This window comes from Brachycentrus maculatus, unplaced genomic scaffold (genome assembly GCF_059751285.1).
Source record: "Brachycentrus maculatus isolate JH-2025_06_01 unplaced genomic scaffold, ASM5975128v1 h1tg000411l, whole genome shotgun sequence".
Taxonomy (NCBI): Eukaryota; Metazoa; Arthropoda; class Insecta; order Trichoptera; family Brachycentridae; genus Brachycentrus; species Brachycentrus maculatus.
The window spans coordinates 97,680-123,835 of NW_028281160.1; the positions used below are offsets into that span (position 1 = coordinate 97,680).

The 26,156-nt window shown below is 30.0% G+C and overlaps 1 protein-coding gene across 1 annotated transcript in view; it reads left to right on the plus strand.

Moving 5' to 3' along the window:
* Positions 1–24,961, plus strand: part of LOC148302783 (prohormone-4-like) — a gene marked incomplete at its 3' end in the record, with an annotated part of 94,047 nt that extends 69,086 nt beyond the window's left edge. The window contains exon 3 of the mRNA XM_088271026.1: positions 24,830–24,961. Coding sequence (XP_088127152.1) covers positions 24,830–24,961 — 132 coding nt within the window. The remainder of the gene's footprint in view (positions 1–24,829) is intronic.
* Positions 24,962–26,156: the final 1,195 nt, after the last annotated feature.

Sequence of the window (26,156 nt, forward strand, 5' to 3'; positions counted from 1 at the left end):
TCCTACCCATGATTGACAACCAAGTCGTAAGCCCTGTAAATACCCAGACTTCCATATTCTGCACATCAGTGTTGAGATGTCAAAATGTAAAAATTACTCGTAAGTGGAGATAGTCTAGAATTCTGAACACGTATTTGGACGCACAAAATGTTATCATTCTTCATATTATTTTTAGACGTCTCATCAAAGATAAAGAAAAATATGGAAGTCTGGGCATTTACGGGGCTGACGACCGTCATAGGCTGGTTTAAGTGATCACTTTACACACGTGTAACATTCACCAATTCTACCCATTATTGACAACCACGCTACTCAAATTCTTGGAAGTTCTATAAATATGAACCAATTTTGAAACAATGTTTTTGAATCGCTAGAACTTTACAAGAGACATCTATTGGTGAGATGAAAAGAAGCTTTTTATTGGGGAGAAACTCTTTTATTAGTGTGTGAGGTCCGAATCGCTGATTATAATCACACACATGAGAAACACCAGAAAATAACATTTTCATTTTTATTCTTTAAGCTTATAATTTGACCAGATAATTTTATTTACAACATTTTGAGTGTGTCCAAACACTTATTTGGACACACTCAAAATGTTGCAAATTTTATCATTCTTTTCACTAACATATTTTTTCTGCTCTCCCATATTTTTGTAAGTATGAGCATCCCCCATATTTTTTAATTTAAATATTATTATTTAGTTAGTTATATTTTTTACTTGCATTTTCATTTGAACAAAAAATAATCGTTTGTGTTTAACCGCTGTCATACAAATGTTATAACAAATTTAATCAACTTCGGCGAAGCACAAAGGGAGAAACCACAATTCCACACATCTTTGTTAACGACATCTTCATTGTGATAAAGCGACATTACAGAATGAAGGTTCACGAAGGTTTTGCCCTAACAATATACAACGTAGCTTCATAAAGATAACATCACACGTAATAACAAAAGTTTAAAAAGTTTGTTGTACGGACCGTGGTCGTTAATATAATGGGTTCTGTCGCATTATTTATAACTTTCCTGCGCTAACATTTATTTTGCTCCTGCGAAATATATAAAGGGTTCAGAAGTTAATCCATAGAAAAAAGTAAAACTTAAAAAAAGTTTAAAAAAACGTAAAAAAAGTTAAAGAAAAAACGTAAAAGTACTTATTACCATTTGATTAAACGTCATTTTGGCAGCCGAAAGGTTATTTTTTATTAATTGATTCGACTCCATAGTGTAATGGTCAGCACGCTCGGCTACCGTGCTGGAGGTCACAGGTTCGATTCTCAGAAGGGGGGTTAAATAAATAAAGGTGATTTTTTCACTCAAATACTTATTTAGTATTCCCCTAGACTGGTACCTGAAGCGGAGGGCTGATCACCTTTGCTTAATGTGTCAACGACCAAGATAACACTGCGTCAATGCGATGCAGTACCCTATGCACCATTAGGTGCAGATAAGGGTTAGAAGAAGAAAAACTAATTCGGCATTTACTTTATGGTAATATCTATTCATTTTTAATTGAAGTTTTATTTGGTATATACCACTACTTCTTAAAATCTATTGTGATCATTTTCAAACGATAAACATCATTTTCAAATATAAAAAAAATTGTGGACTTGCACTATTTGACCATTGAACCATCTACATGAAGCCTACAAATAATAATTATAAAATATAGCATGTTTTTTTGCGAAAATTATAGCACTAAACATTTTGTGCCAGAAACTCATAATTTATTAATGCAGAACGGGATGTGCAAGTAATAAAAAAAATATATAGAGTCGGTAATATTTTTTTATTTCAAAAGGAATTAAATGAAATGACTGACATAAGTTAAAATGTGTTCATTTATTTTGAGAGTCATAATATTTTGTAACTAATACAACATTTAACTTAAAATACATGATACGTATACGTATTTTATTCAATATAATTTTATTTGTTTATTACAAGATTTAATTTTTTTAAGGCTCTTTGCAAAAAAAAAATTCAAAAAGGTGTTAGTATACCTTCTTCTTTATGTGTCCTGTTGGGTACCTCCGATATTGACGATCACTCGGGAGAAAACTTGTCTGTCCTGGGCAACACGAAACAAATCCTCCACACCTCTCATCCCGGTCCACTCTGGAATGTTCCGAAGCCAGGAAATCTGCCTTCCAACCCCTCTGCCAGCCCCAATCTTCCCTTTGAACACCAGTTGTATGTTGACATACTTTTCACCTCTCATTATGTGACCAAAATACGAAGTTTTACGGCGCTTGATTGTTGTGAACAATGGATTTTTCTTACGATGTTGGTTTATTAGCTAATAAATTAATGCAAAAAATTACTATCGGTACCGTAGAACGGGGCTACTTGATCTTTGATGTGTTACTTGAGCCGAGTACAAACAAAATATTTACATCGTGGTATCGATTGAAGTATCGTGACAATAAGTGTCACCTGTTAGGGAAACAATGAATCACATCGATACGTTCATTATTGTAGACCAAATACAGATTTAAATCATTTTTTGTACTGGGCTCAAGTAACACATCAAAGTTCAAATAGCCTTGTTCTAAGGTAACATTCTCATTGAAATCTGTAGAGAAGGAAGGGAGATACGAAGGTTTAAACTATTAGATATTATAATAAAACGAAAAATGGACACCGCTATACGTCGTTAAATTTTACGCCATCGGGTGTGTTAAAGGACGTATCCCTTTATACATATGCTTTAGAGAGCTGTAATAGTAGCAGTGTGGATACGTTTATGTGACGTCATTCGTTGCCAACTTACAAAAACAACGTTTTTCCGAAGGCAAATTTTGCAAAAGAAAAGGATGAATGAAAATATTGATTATATCGGCTGTTATAAACACAAAACTAGTCTTATACAATCCTTTATAGGTTGAGTATGTTAAATTAGATATTCCTCCCGTCTGAAATGATCCTTTCTCTCTGTGCATTTGCTCTACGCAGTACTTCGACGTTACTAATCGTGTTAGTCCAGGATATTCTTAACATCCTTCGGATTTCCATTTCAAAAGTGAATTCATATTAATAAACAGTTTTATTTTTAAATATTATAGACTAGTATAAGGGAGTTAGAGAACTGTTTAGAATTCATCCCTTTCGTTTCCAGAACTTCCGTCTATTTTATCAATATATACAATATCTAATTACGGTAGCTGCTTCAGCAACATCAGATCCCTTTTAAGGTGAAATGGGTAAAAGATATGGAATTGAAGTGTGTAAGAAAATAAACTTTTTTCAGAGTAAATATTGGGTAGTTTAAAATCTTTTAAATATATACACGTAAAATAATTCAATTGAATAAAGCAGGAAATATGTGAGATCGAAGATGTCGTTGGGCGGGGAAGGCAACGAAGAAGACAATGGTATGCGCATGTGAGGAAAATGGAACGATCTGGAATCCCCCACATTACACTGCATAGCCAACCCCAAGGTAGACGACTCCCAGGCAGACCACCAAAGAGACAGATTGAGAACTGGCAATTGACATCCATTTTAAAAACAGGCCATAAGACCAACACCAAGAAGAAGAAAAATAATAAAACAGCATTTAAAACAAGCCATCAATAGAATTCGATATCAAATTAGTTCAATGCTTTACGAACTTTTGTCGAAAATATACAACAACAAAATTTAAACTTTATATTTTAATATGAAATATATTTCTTTCTTCAACACTTCGAACCCTCATGCGCACCTGATGGTGTATAGGGCACTGCACTATATAAACACAATGTTATCTTGATCATTAACACATGAAGAAAAGGTTTATATTATCCACTGACACTTCGTGATGGAATTGCATTTTTAATTTATTATTAGATTAAAACCAATATTTTTAGCTTTTCCACTTTTTTATTTGACCAGCGACCGGGTTTCGTCGTTACCGACATCATCAGTCTGATGATGTCGGTAACGACGAAACCCGGTCGCTGGTCAAATAAAAAAGTGGAAAAGCTAAAAATATTGGTTTTAATCTAATAATAAATTATGAAGAAAAGGTGATCAGCTCTCCGCTTCAGGTACAAGTCCATGGTAGTATTGAATGAATATTAGTGTGAAAAATAACTTTTATTTATTTGACCCCCACGCCCCTCATCTGGAAACCGAACCCGGGACAGTACGGTAGCCAAGCATGCTGACCATTACACTACGTAGGCAGGTATATTTCTTAAAACATTTTTTTTTTTTAATTTTTTTTTGTATGATAATACTAATCGCATAAGCGTAGAAAATACCAATTTACTTTTCACATCCTTAGTATTGAAAAGATTTGCTGGTTGATTTATTATTCAATTAATTTCTGAAAATCGCACAAAATATTTACCTTGGAAAATTTCCGAATAAACCCCCTGTTCATACGGGTGTACTTAGTAAATTAAGTCTATTATTAGCTATTCTGAAAATTGCCTGTGAACAGATTTTACCCCAGGGTTTCTTCGGCCACATGATGTTCGCAATATAAAAGGGTGATGATATTATACAGGATTTACCACCCCGTGTTAATTAAGAAAGGATTTTAATTGACGTGCTCTGGTTCAGAATAACACCTGTCAACTTCCGACCTTTCGCTAACGATAAATAAACTTTAGTATTTCTCCGCTGAGGTGCGGTTTCAGGGTGAACTTTGGGATTCACTTTTGAAGCTAGATGTAAATCTATGACTAAGCAGTATATTGATGAGAACTGAACCAAATATCTTACTGAACACATTTTATATTAATGATAAATATAAGATAGATATTAGATTTTGTATAAATGATATTTGATTTTTTTTAAATAAAATTACTATGTAGTTTTTTTTATATAAATGCGGATTTATTAAAATTATCTGGAAAAACTACACATATCATAGTCGTACAGGAGAAAGTGACCAACCAACAAAATGCAAAATGTTAAGGAGGGCAATTTAATTCACTTTTGCTTGGCAAGAAACTAAACATCAATGCAATTAGTCATTTTTAACAAGTCAATATATTATATTTCCAAGATAAAAATAGCTTTGGTATTTTTTCAGGGCAATATTAAGCTAGTCAGATATCAAACAGTAATAATCACGTTTTTGTAAAAAATGCACTTGGTCACTTTCTCCTGTGTGACTTCGATATACATATTTGTTATTTTTTTATTAAAAAAAAAATACAGAAAATACAAACTAACAATCAAGTTCTCAAAACTAGTCGTGTTTACATTGAAATACTGAAGTCTGGTACAATACAAGTGTTTTAATTTTTATATTTACATCATCATATTATTCAACAAAATTGATGTCTATTTTATCAAATAATATACTTATAAAACTAGTCAACGTTATCAAATTTTAAATATCTGCCATGTCAACCCTTTGTACAAAATAAATTTATGATACATTTCGAGTGTGTCCAAATACTTGAAAATCTGGATTATCTCCAATTATGATATCCCCATACATCTTATATTAGTTTTTTTTTTAATAATTTATTCATCATATTATTCCACAAGTAAAATTATGAAATAATATACATACTTTTAAACCTAGTCAAAGTTATTGAATTGCAAACGTGTTCTATGTCAACCCTTTGTATTGAATAAATTTACATATCCATTACATATGATATATCATCCTCATATGTAACCTTTACGTGGTCAAAGTTCAAACATCCACGTAGGATACAATTTATTAACTGATGCTTCACTGGAAAATATATTCGCTAAATAAATATGTTCCTCTCGCATGTCATGATGAGATTTCTTATATTTGACGGGAGCAAATCCCAGCTTTCCGGGAACCTTTATCCAGAGCTGAATGTGCAATTTCCGGGAATGACAAACATTTCCAGGCGACGTATCTCGCTCCTAACTCAGTTGACAGATTCACTGTATACGGGTAGGTACTCTATTTACTCTTTGTGATATGGGGATGTTGAATTTTTCATCACATTCGTATTATCATATTTGATCACGGATTTCAAATGTCATTACATTTATGAATTACGTGAAGATTTCATAAAAAGTATTGAGATTTTGTTCTCACTTTAAATTTTAGATATTTTTTTTAATTACCTAACGTCCAAGTGCAATGTAGCTACGGCTTATGCAACACCACTTATCATGACTACTCAGGCTTCAACTTATTAAGTTTCATGGCCTTTGCCTACTCGTGAGTGGATTTACTCTTTATGTTTAAAGCTACTATAATTCATGAGTGAAAATTCTAGGCAGAAACACTCGCTATTTAAGATAAAATAGTGTTAATCGCCTTTTTATACTAACTGTACTCAGCCACGCATTGCTATGATTGAGTCTGGTTAAATGAAAAAAAATGAAAACAGATAACATGCATCTCTATAAGTAACACTCTCCTAATCATTCATCGTTCATTTTGTGTAATACCACTTTAAAAAACACTAATTCGTGACTCTTGGTTTTGGAATAATGCTTCCATCATCAGGTAATTAAAATTAAAATGTTACGGTCTGACATATATTAAAAAATTATATTATCAATTTTAATGACCTGATGATGGAATGTTATTCCGAAACCGGTAGTCACTCATTAGTGCTTTTTAAAGTGGTATTTCACAAATTGGACGATGAATGATAAGGAGAGTGTTATATTACCATATCACAAAGTAAACAATGCTTTTAATATACAAAATATATTTCTATTTGCTGTGCAATGGAAAAATAAAAAATATTTGTAAAAACAATTCAATCAGAAACATTGAAAAAGTTATAGTTGGTGTCAAGATGCATGTTATCCGCTATGAATAATTTTATGTGTTGCGTGTGTTGCTTTTAAGTTCAATAGATGGCGCTACAATTTCGGTCTAAAAAAACTGTCATTTATTAAAAGTGATTGATTTGTCATATTTTCCCAATCAAACTTTATCAAAATATTTTTACAAAAATAGAACTTTGATCCAATGAATATTGAATAGCGTAAAAATATATTTCTAAAGTGTCTGCGATTTCTTTTTTTTTTATTTACATTATTCTTCAATTTTTTTTCCAATGATAAAAACATTGAGTTTATTCTTAGTTCACCTAACTTTTAGGCTTTCGAGGGTTTATTTATAGGTTTTCAGGCGTAGTAGCGTTCCCAGAAAACGTTTTTCAGTAAACCATTATTCGCTGAACGAAAAGTCGACTGAATGTGGAATAAAAGTAAACTGCTTTTAAGAAGGTGTTAAAAGAAGCATTAAAGAGTAATTGTGGTTCAAGAAATTTACTGGCAACCCTTGAAAGAAGTGTGAGTACATTATATGAGTTACGTAATAAATTACGAAAAGCTGTGGAAAAATAAAGGGATACATTTAGTGTCAAAATTTATAGAACACGAATATTTTGAGCCTAATACGAATTATCTTTAACTTGTGAAATGGAATTTGAGAATAAAAGTTTGACTTCGATACTAAAATGACTAAATTTCTTGACATGTGGTTTACGGAGAGAATTGGTAACTTGCGATCAATAACTGTGTTCGAGTTCTTATGATGGGAGTATCCGTTTGGTATATTTTGTACCGATGTTTAAAAAAAAAGTGATAAATAATGTATTCGATTTTGCAAACGTTAAATATGTGTAAACTTTTAACATGTGTATATCTTTTACTACAAACTTTTTACCCACAAAGTACACATTAACAATAAAATTCATATTATTTTTTGACATCTCATCAAAGATGAAGAAGAATATGGAAGTCTGGGCATTTACGGGGCTGACGACCGTCATAGGCTGGTTTAAGTGATCACTTTACACACGTGTAACATTTCTACACACCAATTCTACCCATTATTGACAACCACACTACTCAAATTCTTGGAAGTTCTATAAATATAAACCAATTTTGGAACTTTGTTCTTGAATCACTGCACCTTCACTAGAGACATCTATTGATGAGATGAAAAGAAGCTTTTTTATTGAGCAGAAACTCTTTCATTAGTATGTGAGATCCGAATCCTGGATCATAATCACATCCATGAGAAACGCCAGAAAATATAATTTTCATTTTTATTATTTCAGCTTATAATTAGACCAGATAATTTATTTACAACATTTTGAGTGTGTCAAATACTGTTTTTGAGTGTGTAAAAATCAGATTTAAAAATAATTGTTTTCTATTAACTCTCTTCTATTAAAAAACCAAAACATTTTTTTCCAATATTCATATTACCGTCAGTATTAAACATTGAAAAAAAATAGTATGTCAATGAATTTTTAATGACGGTTATTTAATTAATTAAGCTTTTTTATCATTACTGTATCACGTATCACTCGTAAATGAAGAAGTTCATGGTAAAATAAATACTAAAAAATGATGACCTCAATGAGCTGTGGTGACCTATAGGCAGAATATTTCCACCGGAAACGATTGATGTTAATAGTTATAAAACCGATATCATTTTCAGCATTTATAATATGCCATCGTACAATGATTTTACACGTATATGATTTTCAATAATTTAATATGAAATACAATAATTGTGCAGAGCGTGAATCATTAAAATGTAAATGAATATGTACATGACTCAGAAAATGTATCCCCTAACAATGGAAATGGAAATTCCTATTAGTACGAATAATATTGGGGAGGTATAAAGAAGCACTGAATCGTGAGCACCAACAAGCCGTGAAGCAGAAGTAACGAGGCTAACAGTACCCCATTTCACCAATGCATTTCCATTTTATTTAAGTGCACCGGTAAAGCAATTTCAATACGAAATGAAACAGGTAAAATGATAATGCTTTATTTGAATTATACAAAGTTTTGGATCATATTCACATGCCATATTTTAACTCTCCGTTAATTGTTTTAAATACTTCGTTATTTTTCTTCACAAAATATTTTTGTTTTATTAAAATTAAACACTTGAATATACCACTTTAACGAGTTTTATTTTATTAACGACTAGTTTCGAAAACGACAGATGTTTTCATCTTCTGGTATAAATTAAAACCAATTTTAATTTGTACCAGAAGATGAAAACATCTGTCGTTTTCGAAACTAGTCGTAAATAAAATAAAACTCATTAAAGTGGTATATTCAAGTGTTTAATTTCAATAAAATAATCATGTCATTCCACAAAGTTAATGCCGAATCAAACAATTATATTTAATATTTTTGTACTGAACGATACACAAGCACTTTTAAAACGAATGTGTGAAATGAAATCATGAATACGTTGAATGTACAGGGTATAAGACTAACAATTTCAAAGTAAATGTGGTTTATTTCATTTTTATTTTTGGATATAGAATAATTCAATAGTATTTTTTTTATTTGTTTTTATTTTTTATTTTTGTGCTTCGATTGACAATTAGAAAAATAATTCTTTATTCAGCTATGTAACTATGATTTTTGATCAAAAGAAATTTATTTTTTATTCAATAAAGTTGAACAACCGGGTTCATAAAGTCTAAATAAAAAATAACTAAATATAAAAGAGGTATTTATTAATGTACGAATGAAAAAAGAAGATCTGAAATAAATCATTATGATTGCTTAAATAATTTTCCTTTAACTGTTATTTAATTCTTTAAATAAATATTGATAGAATTAGCAAGGGAAATCGCATGTGGGTACCTACATCATAATTTGTACTAGTATATAAAATTTCAAAAATACGAAACTTAAAATCAGAAGTAGGTGAATAATGGTTGCATAGTAGGTGCATAAAAGGTAGGTAATAAACGGATAAAATTTTATATTTTACGTTAGTTGATTTAAATAATTGATCTAGATTTATTACAAACTATAGATTATATATGTAATATTATCATATCAAAACCAACTGAATAAATATGGGAATATTTTACATGAATAATGATATTTTAAGAATAACGTCATTTCTGCATTCTAAAGTAAATTTACGACAGTAATTCTAAAAAATAGCACAACTATATTCAATTTCTTATACCAATACAACGTTATAATTCAATTTTAGGCTCAAGTCTGCATAAACTGTATCTAGGGGAGATTTAAAAGAAAAATTCACTTACCCGATCTCCGCTGAAAACCTCTTCTGCCACGATCTCAGGAAAGAAGGAAATTTAATTTCATGGATCTTTTGCAGGAACATTTACACAAAAAAAAACAGATTTTCTTGTTTATAAAGGGTTCAATACACGGGTTTGAATACAAACGATCAAAAAGAAGATTATTGACAATTCACTGTCAAAACACAACGCGAAACGTACTCGTATGTCAGAGATACAAACAAGAAAAGAAAACAAGACAACAGCTGCCTTCGGAACGGTTATGAATCACGAGGCAAATTTATTGTGACAATACGTTCGCGAGGTAGGGTAGGAGAGAAAATTTTAAAATATATATAGAACAGACAAAAAACAACCTGACATGTTGCAGAGACAAAAGAAAATCACAAACCATAGGGGCTTTGGAAATATTTTTTTTGGTTAAATGTATTTTATTTATTTAAAAATTTAATTTATTCACTTGTTTATATTCTCAACTTGAAGAATTTTTTTATACTGCTTTTCATACTGCTTTTCTATGCAGTCCAGCATAAATATAAAATCACGTATTGATGTTTATATTTGTATCTTAATTTTCAATTCATTTTATTTAATAGTACCCTTTTATTGCTTTCAATCGTTTGGTATCTTTTTTATTGAATTTTTAAATTGTATTTAAATCATGTAAGTTCTGTAAGAACCTTAAAAGCTTTAACTTTTCATATCAAGATTAATAAACAAATATTCTTCCTCTTCTTCTCAAGCCACTCTTATCAGAGGTTCGCGACCATCTCCTTAAACTCCACACGATCCTGGTCTAGCCTGATAAAGGTTCCTGCATCCGGTTATCCAAACCACTGTCGAAAATTTTTGAGCCATGATATTATTTCATGTTCCAAGCCTTCTATCTTTTCCTCTACAAAAAGCTGTAATAGAGCATAATCTTCTCCGCGGAATGTGTGGCCAAAGTATGTGGTTTTTCGTCTTTTGACAGTTGTTAGTAGTTCTCTATTTTTTACACATCATTTTAAGGACCTTTTCATTGAGCACACAACAAGTCTTTTAAATTGTATATTTTATTAAAACAAATACGTATTTTTTAAAAATATGTATATGTTTGTAGGTTTTTTTTTGGTTTCAATGAATGAACCATTATTGCTGAATCCGTTGCAAAAATAATAACCTCAGCCAACTCAAAGTAACGGAAATCCCCTTGACACTATACAAGCCTGTCGTATTATATTAATATGACGGTTGCGACAACGCTAACGAGGAACGACACAGCTCGTTATATTTCAAACGACGGTTATTTCCTCTAATCATCGACAGCAACCAGACTCCCCTAGACTACAGATTGAATGAAAAACTTTTTCTTTTTACGAAATCCTATTAATTCTTTCGACTGAGAGATCGAATCAATTTGTAGACTAAAAATAGTAATGAAGACGTTTTTAAAAATAGCTTAAAAAGATTTTTAATTTATTTGTAATTCGTCTTATTTATTTTAATAATTTTTCACTACTTTAAAAAATAAAACCGAATAATAAAATAAACGATTTGTTTAAAAGAACAAAAGAATGAAGAATATAATTTACAACATTTTGAGTGTGTTCAAATACTTGTTTACAATTCTCGGTTTCTCCACTAAGGAGTTATTTTTACATTTTTGACATCTCAACATAGATGAAGAAAAGTCTGGGTATACAGGGCTTATAATCTGTCAGAGACTGGTTAAGTGATCACTTTACACACGTGCAGTATTTACCGTTCTACCCATGATTGACAACTGCACTAGTTAAATTTCTGGAACTCCTACATTATATGTGCATATGTATCATTATCTCTTGATATGATTACACATGATATATGTATATTAAATGTTGAAAAAACCGGAGTTTGTACCTTTATGCAGCATAAAGGTATTTTTGTTTTGTTCATTCAGAGCTTTTTTTGTCAGAACACTACAATTGTATGAATATTGAACGTTAAAATATTTTTACATTCGAAACCACGTTCGGAGTACACATGTCGTTTTTGTTTGGCGTTGAACATTCAAAAACTCTACTCGTAAAAATGTTAAATAAAAAACATTGTAGGTGTTATGAAGTGGAGTTTTGTATTGTTTTCATTTTAATTACAAAATAAAATTGATATTTTTTTCAAAAACATTCAATTTGTTTCCATTTTCAGGTACATTTTGCTTCTGAATATTGTAAATAAAAATTTAATTTTAAGTTATACAATTTTTATTATATTATATAACATTAAACCACGAGTGTAAGTCCCTCTCCAAGCACAAGAGCACAGTCTCTTTTATGGAGAGGCACAGCGAATCGAAATATAAAAGTTCTCCATATGTATAAATGATTAAAATGTATTATGTTATAAATAAAAATGTAAATATATTAAATAAATAAATAAAAAAATAAAATAAAAAGTTCAAAAAAGTGAATATATTATAATAACATTTTAATGCTCTACGCATTTATGTTATATTTAATCTGACGTAGCACATTTAATTTGAAGTTAATTTATTGACATAAAAAAATTTTTTTATTAATGAAGTTAATGATTTTACACATTATCAACCATATTTTTTTAAATATTATGTCCTCAATGTAAAAACGATTTTCAAAATACGTCTGCATTTCAGTATAATGTATATGTTACGGATATTGCTAGAATACTAAGTAAACCTTGGTTTATCTGGGTTAACTTAGTATTACCTAATCCTGGGTAATGTTGGAAAACTGACAAAAATAAATTGGAATGTGCAGTCTACCCATGTACACCTAGGTCTACCCAACTTTGGTCAGGTAATGTTAGGTTAGGTTATGATAGGTTAGTTTTCTTATTAATTTACTATACAATATGTTTGGTACTTTTATTTTAAATAATAAAACATAGAAATTGAAATAAATATGATTGAAATAAAACTTTATCCTTTCAATAATTTGGTTTTTCTTACATTATCCAATCATCATTGGGTAGACCTAGGTGCACACTGGTAAACTGCGAATTCAATTTTATTTTTGTCAGTTTTCGAATTTTACCCAACAGAATTGGGTAATACTATGCCAGACAGGATAAACCTAGGCTTACTTCGTATTTAAGCATTACCCGTACTTCTCAGCATTGTATGTATGTCCCTACTAGAATCAACATCACACACACACACACACACACACACACACACACACACACACACACACACACACACACACACACATTCATCTGCTAGATCTACACTAAATATTTTGTACTAATCTGTATGTTTCTGTAGGTAACTAATGGCTTGTTTGAGGTTTATGTTTTAATTGATTTGTTTTACATATGTTGCTGCTGTTAATAAATAAAAAATAAAATAATAAAAATAAAAATCATTTTACTGAAATGCAGATATATTTTTTCATCTCCTCTGCACAATTTAAATTTCAGTCACTTTTGAAATTTTGTTTATTCTTTTGTGATGTTGTTCCTACAAATATTTCAATTTAATTAACAAGAATTTCTCGTTCCAGCTGTGAAACATTAAACTTCATTCTCGTATCTCTTTTGCGCAACTTTTGCAAACTTTCAACCTCCTAATTAATGTTCTCTCGGGTATTTGAATTAGAGTTAACGAAACCGTGAAAGTGCAACTTAACGGAACAACTACTTGGTTTCTGCAAGCTGCCTCCTTTAATGACGTAAAATATACGTAGAAGCTCTTAAAGTTCCTTAAAAGCGAATAACATTAAGTAACGCTAATTGAACTTTAAATTTACAACATTTTGAGCGTTTCAATAAAATGTTGTAAATAAATTAACTGGTCAAATTATAGGCTGAAATAATATTTTGAAATAAAATGAAAATAGTATTTTCTGGCGCTTCTAATGTATGTGATTATAATCCAGGATTCGGACCTCACATACCGATATAAGAGTTTCCGCTCAGTAAAAAGCTTATTTTCATCTCACCAATAGATGTCTCTTGTGAAGTTCTAGTGATTCAAGAACAATGTTTCTGAATTGGTTCATATATATAGAACTTCCAAGAATTTGAGTAGTGTGGTTGTTAAAAATGGGAGGGATTGGTGAATGTTACACGTGTGTAAATGCCCAGACTTCCATATTCTTCTTCATCTTTGATGAGATGTCAAAAAATAATATGAACTTTAAATTGTTTTGCGAAGAAATCAAATTTAAATTACTAAACTTAAATGATTCTAAATCAAAAATATATTTATACTATCTGTACCCAGCCACGAGTTTCTGTCGCTCAGTCTAGTTAAATGGAAAATATATAAAACAGAAAGCATACACATTACCAACATGATTTATTTTAATGAAATTATTTTTAAAAATCTACGATTTAAAAATGCAATAGAAAACATTGAAGACAAGAAATAGGCTGTTTGCCTTGAGCAGTATTAGTATTGTTGCGTTCAACAGATGGCACTGCCTTTGGGTAAAAAAAAAACATGTTTTAATCTATCATAGATAAAAAGATAAAAAACACAAGTGTATGTATCAAATGCAACGCTGTGTCCAAATTTCAAAAGCAATCGGTGAGAGAGGTAATTTTTCAAGAAAACGGCTCTATTTAAATAATTTTTCTCATAAATGAATAAAGAAGTAACTAAACAGCCACAAAAATAGAAGTTTTAATAAATTTCTTTCCCCAATGAATACAACAATTAATACAAAATAGTATTTTCCGGATATAGTAAAATTTGGAAAGAAAGCGATAAAAATTATAACCATGAAAATATCATCAACTAAAAAAATATATACATATATTTATGGTTTTGTCGATATTTTCATTAAGTTCTTAAACACCTAATAAATTAACTTTTTAAATGGGAATTTCGAATTTAAATTAAATTAAAGCTCATTTGCAGTTTTTTTTTTAAATTCAAACTTTATATTAGCAGTCTCTTAACATATTCCACGCATCATCATAAACCTGTTCTTGTTTTCATGGAAAACTTATCTAAGGTAGGTATTATTTTTCTCCCTTACTTCCAGTTTAATGAGGGTTATCCAGTGTGAAATATAACCCCCGACATAAGCACATTTATGCGAGTATAATATTCCGCTGATATATTATGTCGAAATATTAAACCTCCCCTACTTCATCTTACAAGAGTAATATTAGTCATGTTTTTTGTAGTAAACTAGCATGTACTTCATATTATGTAAGTTAACATATTAAATTGGATAATTTATCTTCGTAGCAGGGCTGAATTAGAAATTCAAAACATTAACCATATGTTTTAGTTATGTGTGGGAATTTCGGAAGAGGTATGCGATTTATATATATCATTTATTTTAGAAGAATTTTCACAAATTCGAAAGGATTTTTAATGCGAGTAGATTGAATGGTGCGCTGAAATCAGTTATAGCAAATAAAAGTTCATTAGTGAAACCTAAACTGGCAGCGCAACGAAATCCGAAAATTGACAGAAAAATGATGAATCTGGACTGAATGCAGTGGAAATGGTAAAACAAAGATCGAATGCAAGGCTAAAATAAGCTTTTTCCATAAAATTAAGAGAGGTAAGTCGAGTAAGTCGTAAGTTAATGCCAAATTAATAAATAATATGTGTTATTCAATAGTTGTTTTTTTTTAAACCACATTATTTTAGCATCTAAATAAGCACCCATAATATTTATCATAATTGAAGTAAATTGTTTTACATATCGAATGATTATATATAAAGTAAAATAGACCCCTTGTTAAACAATTACTATAGTCTTCTTCTTCTAACCTTTATCTGCTCATCACCCAATGGGTGCATAGGGCAAAAAAATTGTACAGCACTATGTCTCAAGGTTTGGAAAAGAGATAAACAAATAAATCAATATGATTTTAATATTTATTTACATATTATGAACACTTAAAAAATATTTTAAAATCAAAATAAGTAAAAATATGTAATTTGACAACAAGGAAATGGTTTTATTTATGAAAAAAAAATCGATTTTTATAATTCAGTAAAAGCGTAAATGAATCGCCTGAAATATTCAACAGAGCTTTGTCCTAAATGCTGGGAAAAAGGGTATTAGTTTTTACAAATCGTTATTGAAAGGCTGGCAATGTATTTCACTCCAATATTTATCGCAAATTCGGGAACATTTTATGAATAGCAGAAACAGCTTGATACTCTATTGTGGAGATGATTGGAAATCAGTTTATGCGAAACATACACAAACTAGCAAATAATTTATGTTACCGCAGTTTTATTCAGAGTAAAGAGTGACTTGATTAAACATACGTACATAACATATCCATCCCTTTAATAAAAAACGTAAATCAAATATTATTTTCTTTAAAAATTGTAAAGCTCTTAAAATAATTCGTCAATTGCCTTAGTTTTTTTCACATAATTTTGCATTCAAATATGCGCGTATTTATATATTTTTTTAATGCTTTTATTCAACACAGGTGTTTTTACCTGTGATAGATGAAAACGAGGTTTTTTGTAATATATATTTATTCCCAAAACGGCATTGCAATACACTCTGTACTTAACAATACTGATAGCGGGCATCATGCTTCTTAAAAGCTGCTGTCACTTTCATTGGAGTTCATTTTCAATTGAGTAAAATTAGATTTATATTATCCACTGACACTTCGTGATGGAATTGCATTTTTAATTTATTATTAGATTAAAACCAATATTTTTAGCTTTTCCACTTTTTTATTTGACCAGCGACCGGGTTTCGTCGTTACCGACATCATCAGACTACCAGTCTGATGATGTCGGTAACGACGAAACCCGGTCGCTGGTCAAATAAAAAAGTGGCAAAGCTAAAAATATTGGTTTTAATCTAATAATAGAGTAAAATTAGGTACTATAAGTACTTAATATGACGTATTTTATAATGCAGTGCTCTATGAACCATTGAGTAAAGGCAAAATAAAATGACTTTTACTTTTATTAATAGTAACTGTAAAAATTAACGTTATGATTTACGTCAAGCGATTTCATTCTTTGATGCGCAATTTTTCACGACAAACTTAGAAATTTGAGTTCAATATTAAATATTCATAATATGACGTAATTTTCTTGGTTTTACGATGAAAGGTGTAAATTTAGATTCACAGTCAGGCTTTTGGCATGGTTCTCCAAATGGGGGATATGGCAAAAAGCCCAATTATTACGCATTACCCCTATTAGGTTTCCAATTATTGGAAAAGCAATAACGCTTGATACACGACAAATGAGTATTGTAAACATTCATATACTCGTATTCATGTGTTCACAGAATTTGTTATTATGAACAGTCCGATTGTAGGTGCTTATTTACCATATGCTTATATGATTTTATGTATCGAAAAATCATTTAGCTCTTTTTTTTTCTTTTTTTTTTATATTTATTTAACATGTTAATATATTTTTAATTTTATAATTTTTCTATTTTCCAGACATTTCTACTTTTAAAATCTTAAAATTAGTAACGCAGTCACCTCTAATAAAGAGATAAATCTCTTGTGCTTGGATATATATGTGCGATCCAGATTTGTGAACAAGTATTTGGACACACTCAAAATGTTGTACTTATGGTTTTCATACACCGATTTCAAATATGAGGAAAATTATCTTTTATAACTCAATAAAGGAGTTCGTAAGATTTCTTTGCTATGGAAGTAGAAAAAAGATATTTAAAAGGTTATCTGTGATCAACATACTTATTTATCTTAATAAATAATTAATGAAACTATACCAAGTGTAATTTAATGAATTCTATGAATTGCTTACTTAGTAGTAAGAGAATACCTTAAAGCAAGGAAATGTTTGTTATTTACCGGATGGACAAAAACTTGGGATAAAATAAATATTTTGAATAAGAAAAGACAGAAAAAAAATTTTTTTTCACTCTTCTACAATTTATCGATAAATACGTTTATGTATACTATACATGCACGTATATTTATTTTGTTTGCCGCCGTTGTGTAATGGTTGGCGCTTTTGGCTACCCTACAAGATTACGGGTTCTAATCCAAGAGAAAATATGAATAAATATATCTGATCTTTCGCCTTAATATTAATCACGTATCAATGTTGTGTAAATCCGCAATATTTTTAATGTGCAGTGGCCAGCAATAAGGGTTCATTTCTACGTTCTATGTTGCAATAAGTTCCAATCTCAAAATATGTTCCAAGTTGCAATAAGTGCCGATTTCAAAATATGTTTTGTACTAAATATATTCCACGTTGAAAAAAGTGCCGATTTCAAAATATGTTTTCTCCAGAATATGTTCCATGTTGAAATAAGTGTCAATTCCAAAATATGCATTCTCCAAAATATATTCAATATTCAAATATGTTCCAAGTCCAAAATATGTTTTCTCCAAAATATGCTCCATGTTGAAATAAGTGCCAATTTCAAAATATGCATTCTCCAAAATATGTTCCATATTCAAATAAGTGCTAAGTTGAAAATACGTTTTCTCCCAAATATGTTCTATGTTGAAATAAGTGCCAATTTCAAAATATGTTTTCTCCAACCCACGTGACCTGCATCGTTTCCAAGCGACCTTTAAAATAACGACTAATTTATATAAAGCGAGCATTAGTGTTTAGGCGGCAGTGTGAAAGGCACCCTCCTGGGAATGAAGCAGATTTTAATGGGTGGATAGTAAAAAACGTTTCAAAATATGATTAATACATTTCCCAAGTTTAGGAAATTTACATAAATCTACTTAATAACGTGTGAAATAAAACTAAAACATTGTTTTCAATAACTTTAATTTTTGATACTCTTCTCCAACCGGTTTCGACAAGAACCTTATGGGATCTTCAGGGATGGTTATGTACTAAAAATAAATCTGTAAAATATTCATAGTAAGATAAAGGAGTGGGTAATTAAGTGGGGTTGAGGTGTTATCTCAGCATTAATAGATAAAAACTTACTAAACTCGACCAAAGATGGTACCAAGAACTAGTATGTGAGAGAAAGTGTCTAATTACAACCTACTAAATTTCAGTAATATGGTTGTCAATCATGGGTAGAATAGTTAATGTTTTAAGTTTATAAAGTAATCACTTAAACCAGCCTGTGTTGCTCGCAAGCCCTGCAAATATCTAGACTACCAGATATTTTTGTATTTTTATAAATACCAAAAAAAAAATAGTATTTGAAAATTATTTTGTTAATTTCCAAGCACCAGGTATTACAATCCTCATATATTTAAAAATGTATGATCCTTTGTCAAAAAACATGCTAAAAAAATCAATCGCTCTGTTTTAATGTTGCATTTAACCCTTTTTTACTTTTCGAACGTGCGAATTATTAAAATTAAAATATGTGCCATGCTATTTTTTTTTGGGTACCATGTACCTTGCTAAAAGCAACGTTAGGTAGCACTCCCACGCTCCAATCTGTTTCAACAGGCTGACATTTTCCGAATTTCCACAGAATGCGAAGCTTTTTCACAGGAAAACAGAATTGTTTACTCAGATTCTACCTAACAGCCATTCATTACACACGGATTTTTTCCCTCTTTCAATTTAACTTTATTTCCAAAGTAAAAACTGATTGAAAGCTAACGAGAACGTTTTTTTTGGTTTGGGATGTATTTAAACAACGAACGCTGTCGCAAGTTTTACATTTGTTATAGCTATTACTTTGAATTTTGTAGTTTTACCGAAAAGTTTTAATGGATAAATAAATGTTTTTTTTTATTATTTGTTTATTGTATTATTAATTTTTCACATTTACCTTCCCTACCCTCACCATCCTGCCTGCAGACTAGCCTCTAAAATAGAAGTTTTGCTAATTATTCCCTTTTTTTTTAAAAAATATATATATAAATATATATATATATATATATATATATATATATATATATATATATATATATATATATATATATATATATATATATATATATATATATATATATATATTTATATATATATATATATAAATATATTTATGTATATATATATATATATATATATAAATATATATATATATATATATATATATATATATATATATATATATATATATATATATATATATATATATATATATATATATATATATATATATATATATATATACACTTTAATTCAATTTTAAAAGTGTCTGAACTTGAATTAAACATCTATCATGTTATTAAGTAACTCAGTAAGTATAAACTGTTAGTTTATATTTCAACCTGTAGATGGAAGCATCTGTAGCTTTCGAAACAAGTGGCAACAATATAACTTATGTGGTAAAAAAACAAGTTTTTTATTTAAAATTTTAACATCTTTCGTTACTTTTATAGGAAAAAAAAATTTCTGCCTGAGAGTCTGAGCATTACAGGACTTACGATATGGCGTTGTGCTGGCTTAAGTGATTCCCTTACGCACCTGTGTAACTTTCACCATGTTTCATCTCAAGTTTAGAAACCTATAATATTGATTTATCATCCGTAGGGTGAATAATCCAGTGTTCGACTTATTTTTCGAATTTTTCACATTAAAAATAAATATTATAAATTAGTAAAAAAACTTTCCGTATCTGTAGTATAGTAGTTAAAGCATTTGGCTACCATGCTAGAGCTCCCGGTTTCATTTCCCAGTATACACAATTTTGATGAAGATAAGGGTTAGAAGAATTTAAAAAATTCCATATTTTCTAAATTTTAATTTATTTTATTTTACGCTTTTAGTATTTTGTAAGAAATATAAACGCCTTTACAAAAAATATATATTTTTACGTTACCCCGGTATTGTTTGAGATAAATTTCGTAAGCGAGGCATTAAAGGTTTTAATTTTAAATGAGCTTTAACTTTCTTAAGAAATCTGAATAGGAGAATTAAGATACGAACTTAATTTAAGGCTTTTCCTCTCATGAATATTTAGGATCTGCTTAAAAGCGCTAACTCGGTGTATATTAACGCTCAGAATAAATACTCGAATATATTTACTTCCATAAGATCTCTGATGTGTTTTCATTACTTGACTAACGTACAATTTATGCAAATGGTTTTTTTTTGTTGCAGCAATATTTACACGAAACAGAAATCAAAATAATAATAAATAATTCGAAATAAATAAAACTAACTAACTTCACACCGCTTCACCACAGGGGTAGGCAGAGAGTCACACCACTCCCTGTTCGCAAACATTATTCGCTTTTTCTAGTTTCACGCATCTCCTCATACATATCCGCCAGAATAATTCATTATGTGTCAATTTTAGTTTTTTTGAGGACTCGTAAATTTTTTTGTCCTGGGGTGTATATATATATATATATATATATATATATATATATATATATATATATATATATATATATATATATATATATATATATATATATATACATATATAAACTTTAATAATACCATTATTGGTTTACGAATGTATTCACGATTAGTTTCAAAATCTTCAGATGCTCTCATCAACGGGTGAAAATACAAAAGTTTTGAATTTTTAATAAATATAAGCAACTTTCTGGTTTAATTGACTTTTTTTAATCAATAACTGAAAGCCACTTTCTGATTCGATTGACTCTTTTTGAATGAATTAATGAAAGCAATTTTCTGCTTTTAGGCAGAAATAGTACGATGTATAATGTTGTTTATGTTACTGAGTCTATGTGTTTAGTATTTAGATGTAAACGGACAAATTGTCGAAACGCTTTATATGGCCGATCTATACTCACCCTTGTACGTTACTGCGCCACGTACAGAGGGAATGCTTTAGTTCGCCTATTACCTTTCCACTCTAAATACTCACGCCCGTGTAAAATCCGTAGGGAATGTATTCCAAAATGCAGATAAACGAAGCTTAATGAATCCTTCATTACTGATTGGCAAATGAACTGACGGTTAAAGCGTAAATAAACGAGGCACAGGCCATTAATATATATAGAACAAAATTACAACTATGTTTTTTTTTTCCACAATAAATTTATTTGACCAACAACCGGGATTCGACATCACTAATCTGATGATTGTTGAAGGATTGCTGGTCAAAAAAAAATCATGTGAAAAAAACTGCATAGTTGTCATTTTATTCTATAAAATGCAGTTCCACCATGAGATGTGAGTACAAAACTTTATTAGTTTATACTAAAGTTCACTTGATACTAACAAACTAATCTGCACAATCGCAAAATTGTATTATGTATAAGGGTTTCGAAAATGTATAGATGCCTGAATATATGAAGAATAAAAAGAGTCTGAGAGAATTTAAAATGGAATGCTTTCTGTACTGTAAGAAGATAAGATGTAAATATACTTGTATATGATGTAAATTAAGTTAAAATAATAGTTCGTATTAAATGTAATACAAACTTCTTTAAACCCTTATCCGCACCCCAACAGTGCATAGGGCACTGCATCATATAAACGCAGTGTTATCTTGATCGTTAATACAGAAAGGGAAGGTGGACAGCCCTCCGCTTCAGGTACCAGTCCAGGGTAATATTGAATAAATATTTGAGTGAATAAATCACTTAAATTTATTTACCCCCTCCCCCCCACACGATAGCCAAGCGTGCTGACCATTACACTACGGAGGCCGGTAAAATATAAGCTAACTGAAGAAATAAAAAAATTTATTATTTCGAGAAATAAAAATACTTTGTGTTCTGATCCACTCACATTTTTATTAACCAACTAGTTAACATTTTTATTAACAACCTGAAGAGGGCAACAGGTTGTTGCCGAAACTAGTTGGTTAATAAAAATGTGAGTGGATCAGAACACAAAATATTTTTATTTCTCGAAATAATGTATCAATATGATCCACAAAGTTAATGCTTTCAATATTAAAAAAAATAGCTAAAATCACGCCACATCCTGACAGGACTAAGAAAAGAGAATACAACGCCACACCACTCTGTCTTTGCAAACAATCTTCGCCTCTTCCACATTCATGCATCTCTTCACACATACCCGCCAATAGGCCTAGCAACATTTAAGTATTTGATATGCTTCATCATACTAAGTTTTCCTCGGCCTTTCTCTGTTTCTTTTTCAAACTAAATTCGTCTCATGCATTTGGTTCACTGTTTTTTCTTCAGTTATTCGTTTTCTCTTATTTTTGTCTTCTAAGTTTTCTAAACCGCTTTTTACGAGTTAGAAAATACACCCATTATATGTATACGTTTTCAAAGATATTATCATTTTACAAGTTCGGATGTTTTCTTGTTAGAATACTAACAGGGTGGGAAGAGAGTTTTCTGGGGGTTAAACTACATTAAACTTCAAAATCACGATTTATAACAAGCACACAACTCGATTCTTATTTGTCTAACCCTTTAACTCCTATTCATTCAATATATTTATTTAAAAATATATATATTTTTTAAAAGTCGATACACCATTTTATTGTGACATTTTATAGTGATGTATTATTCCATGTATGTATTTTAAAATAATATTCGTTATTTACTGCTTCACTAAAAAACTAACAAACCATCACGCCGCTTCCCCGCAGGGGTAGGTAGAGAGAAAAGAAAGCGACACCATTTTGTCTTTGCAAAGTTCACCTCTTCCACATTCATCTAGATGCATGAATCCTTATACACACCCGCCAATTATTCCAATGCCGCTTTCAAGTATTTGACATATTCATCGGTCTTCCTCTGCCTCTTTTTCCAACTAAATTTGCCTCAAAAAATTGTTTGTAAATATCCAGATTTTCATATTTTTCTTCATCTATTTTTGAGATGTCAAAAAATAATATTTCAAAAATAACTCCTAATTAGAGATCCAGATTTGTGAACAAGTATTTGGACACACACAAAATGTTGTAAATTATATATGTACTTGTTTTTCTAGATCCTAATTCCAATAAAAAACAAATATTTACAGCATTTTGAGGTCCAGTGAAGTTCTAGTAATTCAAGAATAATGTTTCAAAATTGGTTCCAATATATAGAACTTCCAAGAATTTGTATGTGTGATAATGGGTTGAATTTGTTAATGTTACACGTGTGTAAAGTGATCACTTAAACCAGCCTATGACGGTCGTCAGCCCCGTAAATGCCCAGACTTCCATATTCTTCTTCATCTTTGATGAGTAAATAATAAAAAAACAAATAATTTTTTTCCTTAAATTAAGCAACAACAAAAAATACTTCATGTGCAAAAGGATTAAGAGAAATACAGCAGCAATATAAATTATACATGAAAATATTGTCTCGGAGTTTATCCATTGTTCAAACTCAATTGTGGGTGAAATAATACAGAATAACGAAGAGAATTTCTAAATGTTTTTCACAAATTCCATTAAAACAGGCAACAAAATCTCAAATCAATATCATGTTTATAGAATATGTATTTTTCTGAAAATGAGCGAAACTTTAGATTATAACTGACAAAGAAATAAACGTTTATTTGTAAACGAGTACATATGTAGTCAATTTAAAAAAGATCACTTTAAATCATAATGTTTGTAGCGGTTTGACTTACAATTGTGTCGGCTACTTTCAAAATTCGCCAGATCCAATTTTATAACATTTTAAAACACATAATATATCGGAATGCATGCCAATTGTGAGGTTTATTGTTTAAAATGATATCCTTGAAAACCATGCTAAAAAATAATTAAAAACAGTGTTGTATTTCAAATTCCGCTATATTCATGGAACTTGCCTTCTGACCCATATCGGCCAATCAGAAAGCGGGTATTGGTCAAAAATTAAGATGACCTCATTATCGGTTTGTGTCTTGTGTTTTTTTTTAAATGCTGAATAATTGTCTTAAAAAATGGGAAAATTCTCTAATTCATAATATTTTTTCTAATATAAATAGACAAATCTTTTAAGCATAAATGTTACCCGGAGAATTTAGCACTTTTTTTTTAATCGACTTACATGGATCTGGCGGATTTCGATAGCTGATTTCTTCTTTTTTCTTTTAGGAGATGCCTGTCATCCTTACGAGCCCTTCAAGTGTCCTGGGGATGGAAACTGCATCTCCATCCAATATCTGTGCGATGGAGCACCAGACTGCTCTGATGGATATGATGAAGACTCGCGACTCTGCACAGCTGGTGAGTATCAGTATAAGAATATTTTGAAGTTGAACTTTCTAAAAGTAGGCTTGAAAAATAGGCCTCCATGGTGAACGGGCGCTCCTCTTTTATCCGTGGCACGATCAACACTAAACTAATCTCAAAAATAAAACTTTAGATCCCGTGCTTTTCAACGCGCTATAAAAACGGGCTCTAGAAATAACATATTGTGACCCGAGTTTCAAATAAGAAAGTGACCGCGCCCCACCCTGTATTTGCGACTAGAATTTGAACGTGAAAATCATCATTTTATTATTATCATATCTACAATCGAACGAGAATCTAGAGTGAAATTTCAAGGACCCGTCACGTGTATTAGCCACATTACGTTACATGAGAGAGAAGAAAGATACAACGTATTTTTTGAAATACATAAAAAATTATATTCTGATAAAAAGTTAATTGAAAATATGCTTTTTCAAAATACTGATCACCTTGCCTTCAAGTGGTTAAACGAACAAGACAACAATACGTCGATACTATATGTGCCTTTTTCACCATTGGGTACGGATAAGAGCGAGATAAAAAATAACAATATAAAATAATTTTATACGTTAAAATGCACCGCACGCACCTACTTTTTCAATGACAATAAAAATATTAATGGATTTGGCGTTTAATTTTTTTAACTCCATTTTAATACATAAAGACAAAAAAAAAAAAAAAATAATAATATAATTAGAATGTAACATTGTTTTTAAAATCACTATAAATATTTTATTTTAAACTTAATTATAATGTCTACCGGTTTCGAAGTGCACCGCTCGAAACCGGTAGACTTTATAATTAAGTTATAATAAAATATTTATAGTGATTTTGCAACAAATTTATATTTTAATTGTATAATCGAAAATCACAAAGTTAGTGCTTCAAATATAAATCATAAAAGAATAGAAGTTTATAAAAATCAAAATGCTTTAATTTTCTTCGTACGCGTAATATATGTAAATTTGTCTTTAAAATAAGTCTCTTTTGTTGAGAATTTAATCAAAACTTACTTAAGAATGGCCATAAGTTCTTACATATAATATATGAAACATTTCCATTTTAAAGACGAAGGCTGTTCATAATTGTAAACTGTAAGTGGAGTAATAATAATCTATAGTTATGAAAACTTTATTTATATGTATATATACATATATATATATATATATATATATATATATATATATAT